The following is a 13,884-nucleotide window of genomic DNA, read 5'->3' as shown; positions in this document are numbered from 1 at the left end:
CATGAATTGTGACATACTGAAGCAGAGCACGATCCCCTCACTTCTGAGACTGGGCCACAGGGCAGTATTACAGCATGATAACGATCACTGCCTTGCTAAAGAAGCTGGGTGAAGGTGATGGACTGGCCAAGCATGTCTCCAGACCTAAACCCTATTGAGCATCTGTGGGGCATCCTCAACGGAAGGTGGAGGAGCACAAGGTCTCTAACATCCACCAGCTCCATGATGTCATCACAGATTGGTGGAAGAGGACTCTGGTGCTCTGGGGAACTCCATGCCCAAGAGGGTTAAGGCAGTGCTGGAAAATAATGGGGGCCACACAAAATATTGACACTTTGGGCCTAATTTGGACATTTTCACTTAAGGGTGTACTCACTTTTGTTGCCAGCGGTTTAGACATTAATGGCTGTGTGTTGAGTTATTTTGAGGGGACAGCAAATTTACACTGTTATACAAGCTGTACACTCACTACTTTACATTGTAGCAAAGTGTTATTTCTAGAGTGTTGTCACATTAAAATCTATAAACAAATATTTCCAAAAATGGGAGGTGTGTACTCACTTGTGTGAGATACTGTGTATATGTTCTTTCCTCTTGTATGTGTCTCGAGTGGTGTTACACCTAACAGGTCTTCAAGGAATTCCTTCTCAGTGTGGTAAAACGTAACACACCAGACGCTGGGCATTATCACTCACAGTAGATCAGTAGATTCATCAACAGCTAACGCTATGCATGTTAATCTTGACAGTTTATTAGTTAAAAAAATTATAATGTTCTCAGTTTCTCACAGCACGATATAACACACACACAGCCTAACCATTGTTTTGAACCCGCCCCTGAACGATTTCTCACCAATGATATCTTCCGTTTCTAAGATCATTTTGTCCAATCAGAGGGGCCGTTACAGGAGTTCCTCGCGCAGTGCGAACAGGAAAGCGTCAGATTCCTATGTTTTGTTATAAGTTTTAGCAAGTGATACATATACTGATTGGAAAGTGGTTTGGTACGTATTGATTTCTATTGAAACATTCATATGATCTCTTTGAACATAACTGACTAACCATCATTAAGGTGACTAGGTGTGAGATACCTAACGTTAGCATCTAACAATAAGGGAAGGGTGCTGAGCTAACGCCAGATGCTTTTACCAGTACCATGTTTTAGTAAGGTTTAGCTTTACAAATGCCATTCTAAAAGCACAGGGTCGGGTGTTATTGTGTGACTAATTGATTATTTATCTAAAAAAAAGTTTACAAATGAATTATGTAGGTTTCAGTTGAGAATTGACTTGTCAGTCTTCACGTTATTAGTCTCTTAACACAGGGCTGCTTCTAAACCAGGCTTAAGGGTGATTACGTTATTTTTGAGTATTGTGGTATAAATTGGATTACTAATGTACAAATGTAACGTTAAGGTTAGTAAATCGAAATAATACTTATAAAATAATAAATCTCCCGCTTTTGTCCCAAGTCCTGGAGTCGTAACTTGTCCATAGATATCACTCTGTGATTAGCTGGCTATATATATTTCAGTTCCATGTGTAATGTAAGAGTTGGGGGATCGTTTGTAGAGATATTGTTGTATAGAGACAAACTGTGCAATAAGTATTACTATATGTATATCTTTTACCAGAATGTTTACTGTAGTAAGGTGTTTACCATAGTACTTATTTTTGTTTAAATATGTATGAAATTGAAGGTTTTAGTTTTTAGAGAATCCTACTAACATACATTGTTACCCGAAAAAAGGCCATTTGTAAACTAACTAAATAATTACTACACAGCTATGTATAAAAGACGTCATCACAACGAGCTTTCAGCCAAAGACCTCTTCGATTCATGTGTGTCGAACATGAGAACAGCTAATAGGTCTCATTTACCAACTAGCATCTCTGTGAAAGACCGTGCAAAACAATTTTGTGAAATTGCAGTTTTGCCAATTCAAGTAGTTTTTTGGAGAGAAAAAAAAGCACAAAAACATTGCAAAATTTGACAAAATACACAGCAAAAGTCAAGCATTTTTGGCTACAACTATCACCAAAAAAAGAGAGTGAAATCTTGTGCTGACTGGTAAGTACAATAGAAAATGTATGTTTAGATATTTTCTTATATCATCTACAGCGGGTTAAATAAGTATTGAATGCATCAACATTTTTTTCAGTAAATATATTTCCATGAGGTTATTCACGTTAAATTTTCACCAGGCATCGATATTAACTCAAGAAATCTGCAAATATAAAGAATTCATAACATTCAAGTCCATAAATAAAGTTACGTGTAATAAAGTGGAATGACACATGCGAAAAAAGTATTGAACATGCTAAGAAAAAGAAGTATTCCAAAGCAGGGTAAGTAGTTAGAAAGCAATTATATCTCCTATCTGTGCAAATTAATATCAGCTGGGTTAGTAAATTGATGATCTATAAAAAGTCTTTTCGTTACCATGGTGTCACACAAGAAACATCTCATGATGGGTAAAAGCAAAGAGCTCTCCCAAGACCTTCGCAACCTTATTGTTGCGAAACATATTGATGGAATCTGATACAGACGTATTTCAAAACTTCTGAATCTTCCAGTAAGCACCATTTGGGCCATTATCAGCAAGTGGAAGCATCATCACTCCATCATCAACCAGCCACGCACAGGAGCTCCTTGCAAGATTTCTGACCAGGGAGTCAGAAGAGTAGCCCAAGGACCACTTGGAAAGAGCTCCAGAAACACTTGGAGTCAGCAGATACCATCGTCACAGAGAATACAATAGGCAATGCACTCCACTGCTTACGCTCACCAGACTCTATTACTAAAGAAAAGGTATGTAAAAGCTCATTTAAAGTTTGCTACGACTCACTGGGACAAGCCCCTGAAATACTGGGAGAGAGTAGTCTGGTCAGATGAGAGCAAAATTTAACTTTTTGGATGTCATACTACACACCATGTTTGGAGAAGAAATGGCACTGCACATCACCCTGAAAACACTATACCAACAGTGAGGTCTGGAGGTGGAAGCATCATGGTGTGGGGCTGTTTTTCATCACATGGTACTGGCAGACTTCATATAATTGAAGGAACGATGAATGGAGCCCTTTACCGGAAGATTCTTGAGAAGAATCTGCTGCCATCCACCAGGATGATGATGAGATTTGGGTGGACCTTCCAGCAGGACTACAATCCAAAGCATACAGCAAAGGAAACTCTCAATTGGTTTCAGAGAAAAAAATCAAGGCGTTAGAATGGCCCAGTCAATCACCTGACATGAATCCAATTGAACAAGATATAAAGACAATATGTTTAGAAGAATGGGCCAAAATCACACCTGAATACTGCAGCCCATTAATTTCTTCATACAGGAAGCGTCTTTAATCTGTCATTACAAACAAAGGTTTCTCCACTATGTATTAAATACATTTCAATTAGTGGGTTCAATACTTTTTTCCTGTGTCATTACTCTTTTACACATAACTTAATTTATAGATTTAATGTTTGGATTTCTTTATATGTGTGGATTTCTTGAGTTAATATCAAAGTATGGTGAAAATTTCATGTGAATAGCCTCATTGGGAAATATACTTACTGAAAAAAAAAAAGTTCATGCGTTCAAAATTTTATATTGAATAATATATATTATTATAGTATATATGGCAAATTATGTCGCAAAGCTACTTTTTGGCAGCTGATTTATTTCACTAAGGTCAGCGCTAGTATCTACTAGCAGTGCGCTGCAAAAACAAAACAAAACAAAAACAAGCATTTCTTGTTCTCATTTGTGATAGTTCTGTTCAATGTTACTTCCACATAAAAGCAGAAAAGAAAAAGTGCTTTTCACTAGTGTTTAGTTAACAGAATGGTCAAAAAGCAGGCATGAATGCATGCAGTTATTTTATAGAATTAACTCTAGATTTTTTTTCATCAGTTTTATAGAAAACATAATACATTGTGTGATCTATTGTTTGTAAGATATTAAATTATCCATTTCATATGATATAAGATTTTGTCCATATCACTCAGCCCTATCCTGTTCAATATTGCCCCAACTGTCTAGCTCTTTTCCCCCCAGTTTTTAAAATTCAGTTACAGTCTACAAGAAGCTTGTAAATTAGAACATGAGTTCTAAATTTATTTGGATTAGAAGTTCCATCAGGCTGTATAATTGACACCCTTGATATAAGTCATGAAAACAATGTCTAATTTCTTTTGTGCATTTGTCAGACCCTCAGAATGGGTGAGCCACAGCAGGTCAGTGCCCTCCCGCTGCCACCGATGCAGTACATCAAAGAATACACAGATGACAATGTACGGAAAGGACTGGCCCCTAAACCACCTCCTCCTATTCGGGATAATTACATGATGTTTGGCAATCCATTCCAGTGTGATGACCTCATCATCCGGCCCCTGGAGAGCCAGGGCATTGAGAGGCTGCACCCAATGCAGTTTGACCACAAGCGAGAGCTGAAGAAGCTCAATATGTCTATCCTAATTAACTTCCTGGACCTGCTGGACATCCTGATCAAAAGCCCAGGCAGCATTAAACGTGAAGAAAAATTGGAGGACTTGAAACTTCTGTTTGTCCACATGCACCACCTGATTAATGAGTATCGGCCTCATCAGGCCCGTGAGACACTGCGAGTGATGATGGAGGTACAGAAGAGGCAGAGGTTGGAGACAGCGGAGCGCTTCCAGAAACATCTTGAACGTGTTGTCGAGATGATCCATGGCTGCCTTGCCTCACTGCCTGATGATTTGCCCCAGCCTGACACCTCTAGCATGGCTGGAGCAGTGGTTTCAGGTTCAGGGGCGGATGTTAGACTGAAAGCTGAGCCCATGGATGTGGAGGCTAGCTGCATGGCAGAACAGACAGGCAAACATGTACCCGCTACTACAAAGGAAAAAGTATGGGATAAAGATGCTACAATGTGCAGTATCATTGATGAAATGACGTAAAATTAGTAAATTTATTTATTTTATTTTATTTTTTCATTTTGTTTTGTTCTGGGGTAAATATCAGATTGATAAAAAAATGTATTACAGCACAGTAGGAAAGCCGTTCAAGCTTTGGAGGGGAACTGTTTTTCTTATTAAATGTTCTTCCAAATTCTGTACACAATTAAAATAAGGTATTTTTTCATCTTGTTTACATCTTCTTAAACCATCTTCTTGTTTGCAGAAATTGTCAATTACTCGTTTCTAATAAAAACTTATTTCTAATTACTTTAATAGTAAGTCTGCCTCTGGGATTTATGCTGCCTCTGCACAAACCTGTATTATTTACAGGTTTAAACATGCAGTGGATATAATAAGTCTACACACCCCTGATAAAATGGCAGGTTTTTGTGATGTAAAAAAAATGAAACAAAGTTAAATCATGTCAGAACCTTTTTCAACCTTTTGCAACATATAAATATCAAGTAACAAACACCCATAAATGTTTTTTTGGGGAAAAAGATACACAAGCCGAGTATTCTAAGTATTTGTTTAAGTGTTTTATAACTGGGAATATGGCAGTGTTCAGAATCAACCAATCACATTCAAACTCATGTTAAATACTAATTAGTATACATCTGCCATCAATTAAAGAGGCCTGCCAAGAGGCCTACACCAACATTAAAATAATTGCAGCAATTTCTGGCAAGTACATATTGCCCCCTACAACAATCTCCCAAATTCTTCATATGTTTGGACTATGGGGTAGGGTGGGAAGACAGAAGCATTTAACTAATAATAATAATTAAATAAATAAATAAAATAAATACATCTAATCCCCCCCAAACCATGTGAAATGTTGTGTTATGGTCTGATGAGACCATAACACAATATTTGATCTTTTTAGCCATAATACCAAAATAAATGTTTGGCATAAAAAATAAAATTAAATAAATCAATTTAAAAAACCCACCAAAAGAACACTATCCCATGGTGGTGGCAGCTTCATACTTTGGGGCTGTTTTTCTTTAGCAGGAGCTGGGGCTTTAATCAGGGTGTAGGGAATAACGTATAGCTCCAAATACCAGTCAATCTTGTTTGATTTATTTATTATTATTATTATTAATTTATTTTTTTACATTACAATAACCTGCCATTTTAACCACCCCCCCCCCCCCCCCCCCGCCACTTACAATCCTAATGATCACCTATCACTCATATCTGCACCAGTTATACAACTGCAATCACATTATATAAATTCACTATCCTTATGTAAGCATGCAAATTTTACTGTGCTATCAGATAATGTTAATATCTAAGCTGTTACTACAATGGTGTTAATCGTTTTTGGTAAGCCTGACGGTTTGTAAAACAAAACAAAAAAGGAACTGAAAACAACAGTGAGTGCATTTGAATTACTTAACTGAACTACAAACCTAATATAATAAGGGCTCGTACTCGTGCGTTTTACACGTTACATGATGCATTTACATAAATAATGCAGTTGGACCCCAAGCGAGAGCTGAAGAAGCTCAATATATCCTAGTTACCGTCCTGGATTTGTTGGACATTCTGACCAATATTATATATAACAGAATCGTGAATAACTAAAAACAGACACTATATTGGTTGTTTCTCAACGTAAACTCGTTGAACGAGATTTGAATGTTATTAAACACTGTTATGAAAAAGACTGGTTATGAAACACAGGGCGGCACGCGCAGCCCGTAGCCAATAGGAACCGCGCCGCGTCCTCACGTGGTTTTATTTATGTAACTTCGGTGAATATAGCTTATATAGCTCAGAATTTACTGTCGTGCGGCCAGCGACAGGTAAAAGATGTTGACGTTCTACTAAAATATCCACACAAAGACATTAAACTGATCGTTCTTCCCGGCGTTGATGGAGTAAGTCGGATGTAACAAGGGGAAAGCAACATCTCTCGGACTGAAGCAGTGAGAGCGTCACTTTTTTCACCCCAACAAAGACTGAGATGTGTACGACAACGGACAATTTCCTGAAACTGGATTCCTTTATTGCTCATGAAAAAGTCTCCATGTCGCGTTAAAAGGTTGTGTTGGCTGCTCCAGTACTATTCCCGAGAACCTTGTTTGTAAACGATACTTGACCTTCCTCAGCTTGCCACACAGGCTTCTGTTATATAAAGGACTGCACGCATTCATATTTCACTGTGGTTTTACATGGAAAAAGTCCGTGTGCCATGGAGCAGCTGGAGTGTCCCATATGCCTGTTTGTTCTGTGTGAACCGGTAACGGTGAGTTGCGGACACTCGTTCTGCCGCCGGTGCCTTACAGGAATCTGTGTACCGTCCAGATGCCCAGTCTGCTTGGAGAGACTAAAGCAGAGGGAGGTAAAAAACACAAAAAACAACGTTTTGCTCTTCTGTATAATTGAGAAATATTGCCCTGAGGAAACCAAGACAAGATGCGAAATACAGGAGACGCTGACGGCTCGCGACTTTACGAAAGCACTACGGATGGTTGAAGACAGGATAGAGGCAGGTAAAGGTTAGTGTGGGACATGGTAATGTTGCACTGATAACACTACATAATGATTACAACACCAAACCAAAATCCAGCAACGTTTTCTCACAACGTCAATGACACGGCTGTTAGAGACCGTGGCAGTCTATATCGCAAAAGAAGTTGATTCTATTTCACACCTCATAACTAGTGATGTGCGCTTTCCTTTCAAAACACTGCTTCCTGAAACTTCGAACCTTTACGAATCTTTTGTTTCGAATCAGTGGGTCGGCGTATGCATTAAATTGGGCAAGTCACGTGATTTCAGTAAACGAGGCTTCCTTACGTCACACTGTTTCGAAACGTTTCGAAATTTCCATGGTTCGCCGCTAGGGGGTGTCGGTCTCCAGGTGAACCTATAAACCAGTGTTTAATATATAATTTGAACTGTTCTCCGGTCAGTTTTATTATGTAGTTTTTTAAAAGTGAAATGATTCAATAGTGTTTGTACTGATCCATAGTCAGTGCTCGCCTCAGCATACCTTGTTAATCACCTGACGTGAAATCCAACCAATTTTCCTAGAAAAAAAAAAAGACATGGCCAGATGTTGTGGGTTATTACATAGCAGCGAGAGAATTTGGACAGTTTTGCATTCATTAATCTTCATTTTTCATGGTCAAAATAACCTATAGTTATTCACAAAGAGGAGTCTACAGGTTAAAAAACCAGTCTCATGTAGTTGTTAAAAACTGAACACAGTAAAAAAAAAAAAAAACCAATTAAAAAAAAAACCCACACTTTTTTAAATGGCTCTTACAACAATGTGGACAGGGACACCAACCAGGATTTGAACCGAAAACAGAAGCGTACCGGTCAAGAACTCTATCGGTTCCCCCACACACTTCCTTGTTTGACACAAACAACATGTAGCTTATAATTCATCAATGCGTTTGACACAGGCAGGTGAGTACTAGGTGTCACCGTCGAGACGGGTGTCGGATTGTTTCGAAGCCACAACACAATATGGCGCATTTGCTTCAACTGCTTCAGTGTTCCACGGAGCCTCGCTCTGCCAACCACTACTCATAACCTCTTCAGGGTGGTGAATATCAGCTGGATACTTTCTTGTGCGCGTGTGCAAGCATGCCGCACTGTTTATTCAAGTCACGTATCATACCGCTGACTTTGGGTATGTCTCAACCAGCTCCCTAGTTCAGTAGCTAGTGAATCAGTATACTGTATGGTGTACATGTGTTTGGCTCACTATATATTGGGACACTGATAACTGAATTTCCAGAGACGTGACTACCTACTCGCATTGTAAAACGTGACCGAAAATGAAAAATTATGCGTCATATAAATTTGTTAGCTTAATCACACTCATTTCTGTGATAATATGTCAAGCAGGAATTATCCTGCTTGACATATTATCACAGAAATGAGTGTGATTTTAAACATTTTAAGTGTTTAATGATTTTATTTAATCCACTAGCTTGCCTATTAAGGCAAGCTAGTGGATTAAAAAAAATCATTAAACACTTAAAAGTCATTAGACTCAAAGAAACTGCATATAGAACATCAAATAAAGTGTTAACAAGCAAATAAAATTGCTAACAATCATTTGAGAGCTACAACAACAATCACAAGCATGTTTGTAGCCGGAAGGCTTCAGAAAACATGGTCATTTCCAGTAAGGGCACACAGTGAGCATCGATGCTCCCTGGTTTTTGTGGTGCATTGTGGGATGTTTTAGGGAGCGAACGTTCCAGGGTGCTTCTCAATACTCAAATTGATGCTTCCTTGCTCCTCTGTCCTCCAGTCCTTGATCCGCAAATTGATCGACGTCAACCATCTTGAAGGACATATCAATTCTCTAATGTAAAGAGTGAGGAAGCCTCCAGAGGAGCTAGGAGCGAGGATACACAGGTATATCCTATGTGGACGTGTTTCTTGTCAAAAAACCTGGCACACATAAATTCCCCTCCTCCTTTACATCTGCCACAATGTCAAACAAAAAGTCCTTTGATGATGTGATGGAATTTTGTGTGAAATTTAATTAAATAATAATATGCTTACAATGGGTATTGTAATGAATTGATCCTTGCATGTTTGGATATGCCAAGCAGCACAAAAAAGTGATAATTTATGTATTGTTCATTGTTGAATAACCCAGACATTTCACATACTATCAGTGCAATTTACTTTATTAAGAATGTTGTTGTTAACCAAGCTCCAACAACATAACGGCAAATAAAAAAAGCATCATGGCAGATCCCTGAAGCTCAGAGAGATAATCCAGCTGAGCACAGTCATCATTAATTGACGTCGCTTTTAAGTGCCGTTTGAGAGAGCGAGGATATTCCATTTGACTTGCTTCAGTTCCTCTCTCCTCACATCTCATCCTTGCATCTTCTCTCACATCCTCAGGGAGTGGAGCTAAGATGCAAGGAAAAGAAGCAAGGAAAGGAAATGATGATGCACAACTAAGAAATGAGAAGCACCCCCAGTGCACTGGAAGGATTTTGCAATTGAGACAGCACTTAAAATGGCCGACTCCCTGATCAGTGCCCTGATTGCTGAACTAGGGAGCTGACTGAGACATACCCATTTTCTCGCCTCATAAACGTTAAGACAGGGGTGTCCAATCTTATCAGGAAAGGGCTGGTGTGGGTACTAATTTTCATTCCAACCAAGCTGAAGCCACACCTGAGTCTACTGCAAGTCACGATCAACTGATTAAACAGGTGGAATCAGGTGTGGCTCCTGTTTGATTGGAATGAAAACCTGCACCCACACCCGCTCTTTGCAGATTAGATTGGACACCCCAGAGTTCAACTACACCTTATGGTAGGATTTCCCAAACGTTTTGGGCAAATGATCCAAAATGGATATGAATTTTCTGCAGCCACAACCCTTAACCATTCTACATTTAAAAAATATATACATTCATAATATAGGACTACTACATTTGACCATTCTATTACGTTATGACACATGTATGTGTAACATAAGTAACTAAAAACAAAAGGAATTCCTTGCACTAACTTATCAGTCATGTTGTGTAGCTATAATAAACCTTTAGGAGTTTGTGATGCAAAGAGGAGGAACCTGGTTTATACTTGCATGATTGACACATGCAGAACCAGCCGAGCTTGAGCAGCATTGCTTACACACTCGCTATGTATCTTATGTAAATCCAGAAGATTTAAACTAGATTCATTAGATGAGACATCAGAGCCGAAACATTCAGCTCATCTGGTTTCCAAGTCGAACTGTAAAAGGTTTAGAGATTTTATGCAGAGCAGTGTTAAACTAGGGATTTCACAATACCAAAAATTTAGTAGTCGGTACTGATACCACCAAAAGTACACGATACCAAAGTCGATACCGTGGTGTTGTTTAAAAATAAATAAATAAATAAAAATTTTAAATAAAATTAAAAACATCCTCCTCTGCGTAATACTGGCAAAAGAGAGAGAGAGAGAGAGAGAGAGAAAGAAAGGGATATTTTAGTTATCAAACACTGTCTGACAATGACTAATAAAACATTGCTAAGTGCTAATAACAAGTGCTAAGGTGCACTCCTAAACACGCGCACACCCCCCCTTATACTCTGAATGCAAGCATTAGTTTAAATTCACTGATATGGTGGCAGGCCAAAAATATTTATTAAAATCATTAACATTTCAATAATTATTAGTGACATTAGGCTACATTTAGCTGACAGGACACGGGCTGAATGGCGATGCATGGTGGCCCATTAGGAGGTAGTATATAACATTGCAATGTGTTAGCATCGTTAACAAATAACTGTCTATTGCAAACATTACATGGAGCATAACGTTAGCTGGTTTCACAGCCACAGTGCCAGCTGCCTCGAACAAACATAATACAGGACCCGTCTTTCAGGTGTTTCGCCAAATTCCAGGTGTTTCCTCACTTTGTTTGAAATGAACGATAGCATCGGTTGCACACCAGCAGCCAACACTACCTTTCCTTTCAACGAGCTTTCCTCTCTCTGCCTCTTAACGAGTCAGGGCGGAGCTAAATTCTGTGGTTTTTCCCGTGTGCTTGTTGCCATTTTTCTTCTTCTTTACCACTTGTGGACCGACTAAAACACTTGCGCATATTTGCTGCCCCTTCAGTTCCGGAAGAATTGCAACCTTACCTCCAAATAGGTAATAGGTAATTAATAACGGTACCCACACTTCTGCAGAAAAACAAGCACTGTAACGTTTTAAGAATGTTGGTACTGACTTGGTACTGAAGTGTTGGTTCTCATGACATCACTATGGTAAACACATCAACAAGCCATATCTCTCTTAAACTTTCTGCTGTCACTGTAATTGTTGTCATGAGGTGGGTCTCAAATCGAACACTAACCATACATTCAAAAGTATTTACTAATCTAGACAATCCAGAAGACTGGTACGCAAAATAGACCTTTCAGCAAGTTTGATGGCGACATGAGTTTTTTCAAATTCAAACACTGACTGTAATTGGAAAAAACAAGTACTGTTAATACTCAACAATCTAGTATAGTACCTCCGGAAGTATTGGAACAGCAAGGCCAATTCCACTGCTTTTGCTATACACTGAAGACATTTGGGTTTGTGATGAACAGATGAATATGAGACGATAGATCAGAATTTCACTTTTCACTTCCTTATATTTACATATACAGTGGTGATATATCTGCATAAATAATACTTAAAACATCATCAGATTTTCACACAAGTCCTAAAAGTAGATAAAGAGAACCTAATTAAACAAATTGGGCAAAAATAGTATAATTGGTGATTTATTTATTAAGGAAAATGAACCAATATTACATATCTGTGAGTGGCAAAAGTATGTTAACATCTAGGATTACCAGTTCATTTGCAGGTGAAATTAGAGTCATTGTTTTGACAGAAAACCAAGAATAGTCCGTAAACTGCTCTACTAAAGCAGCCCTTCTCCAAGGCCACTAATTTGAGTCACAACAAGCTACAGCTGTCAATACTCAATAAAACTGCTCCAAAATTGATCTGCCAGGACCTGGCTATGCATATCTCCTCTGCGTCAAAATATTAGAATCTGCATAGATGACTTGAGGTAAAGAAGTATCTTACTGCCCCATAAGGAGCAGATTGGAAGTAATAGGATCCAAATCATCAGCACTAAAAGAGACATATTTTAAAGGTTTAGAATTCAATATTTCTTCAACTTCAACCAATACAGTTGTTAGGACCTCTTCCATTATAACTTGACTTCCTAAGGTACCTCGAAGCGCAGCCTTGATAGTTTGGATTCCCCTCTTCCACGTTCCTCCAAAATGTGGAGCATAAAGGGGGATTGTAGGTGAATTTGATTTGATCATTTCACAACTTTTCCTGCAAGACTGGACTTTTCCTGCAAGGCTGGTCAAATGCACTTTTCAGCTCAGTTTCACCCCCATGGAAATTATTTCTTTGATCACTGATAACTTCATAATATTGAGCTACAAAGCGACATAGTGCCATCAAAAACTGTCAGTATCAAGATTAGTCAGCAATTCTAAATGAACACACCTAGTGGTTTGACATTTGAAATGTAGTCCCCGTCTTTTCTCAGTCTTGTGACCAGACTTGATCAGAAATGGCCCAAAACAGTCCATTCCTGTAGACCAGAAGGGAGGCTCCTATAGATTAAGCTTAGAGAGGGGAAGATCAGCCATCTTAGGCATTGTTGGTTTATCCTTCCATTTAGCACATTCCATTTAGCACACTTAGTTCTTTGATACTTCTTCACAGCTTGTTTTTGGCTTTTAAAAGCCAATAATAATGCCTAAGATGAACATAAACTCTGTTTACTCCAGGATGACCCAGCTTGGCATCTAAATCAGCAATCCAAAGTTGAGTGATAACGTTTTTGGAATCAAGAATTATTGGATGAATAGTATCAAAGGCTAAATATTGACTATGTTAAAGTCGTCCTCCTACTATCAAACTCAGGTGCAAGGTTATTTAATCGACTACAAGATGGAACACTGTTCTGCTCTCAGTGCACCTTACTCCTCTGCAAAATCCTTCTTTTGGGCCTGTTGCAACAAAAGTTGTTCAATCTGAGCCTTGTCAAGCGAAGAACTTTCAGGGTTGTCTTCCATAGCTTTGCTGTGATATGACAGATATGCTGTTAACATAACATCACAAAGATTTTCAGGGTTGTCTGCCATAGCTTTGATGAGCTCATTCCACGATTTATATTGCTGAACATCCAAAGTCAAAAGGTTGTCTTCAACATTAGTGAGGCCACAAAACAAAGGCTTTCTTAACTGTGTAGCATCAGCTGAGTCCTCAATGCGGTCAGGGAATCTTGGCCACTGACTACAATGGTTAAGCTTGGCTAGATCAGCAAGGTGCTTGCCTCTGGTGATATCAGCTGGATTGCTGTTCGTGTCAACATAATGCCATTGGTCAGAAGTGGAGTACTCTAAGATTTCAGTAATGCGACAAATACTTTG

The 13,884-nt window shown here is 38.8% G+C and overlaps 2 protein-coding genes and 1 long non-coding RNA gene across 5 annotated transcripts in view; 2 read left to right on the top strand and 1 right to left on the bottom strand.

Moving 5' to 3' along the window:
- Positions 1-872: 872 nt before the first annotated feature.
- On the top strand, positions 873-5,204 carry med7 (mediator complex subunit 7). The gene is made up of 2 exons (XM_017474922.3): positions 873-1,003; positions 4,206-5,204. The coding sequence occupies exon 2, from the start codon at positions 4,215-4,217 to the stop codon at positions 4,935-4,937; it is 723 nt and encodes a 240-aa protein (XP_017330411.1). The 5' UTR covers positions 873-1,003; positions 4,206-4,214; the 3' UTR covers positions 4,938-5,204.
- A 1,479-nt stretch (positions 5,205-6,683) lies between these two features.
- Positions 6,684-13,884, top strand: part of lonrf1 (LON peptidase N-terminal domain and ring finger 1) — a 36,865-nt gene continuing 29,664 nt past the window's right edge. The window contains exon 1 of one of the 3 annotated variants that reach the window (XM_017474746.3): positions 6,684-7,444. In XM_017474746.3, coding sequence (XP_017330235.1) covers positions 7,138-7,444 — 307 coding nt within the window. In that variant the 5' untranslated portion in view covers positions 6,684-7,137. The remainder of the gene's footprint in view (positions 7,445-13,884) is intronic. The other 2 variants (XM_017474747.3, XM_017474745.3) reach the window with 2 other exon arrangements.
- Positions 7,183-7,683, bottom strand: LOC108269141 (uncharacterized). Its single transcript, XR_001813420.3, has 2 exons — positions 7,600-7,683; positions 7,183-7,272 (listed from the first exon to the last, which is right to left on the bottom strand). It is a non-coding gene; the product is annotated as an uncharacterized LOC108269141 (long non-coding RNA).

Source organism: Ictalurus punctatus, chromosome 8, assembly GCF_001660625.3.
Source record: "Ictalurus punctatus breed USDA103 chromosome 8, Coco_2.0, whole genome shotgun sequence".
Taxonomy (NCBI): domain Eukaryota; kingdom Metazoa; phylum Chordata; class Actinopteri; order Siluriformes; family Ictaluridae; genus Ictalurus; species Ictalurus punctatus.
This window is presented reverse-complemented; position numbering and strand designations above follow the sequence as displayed.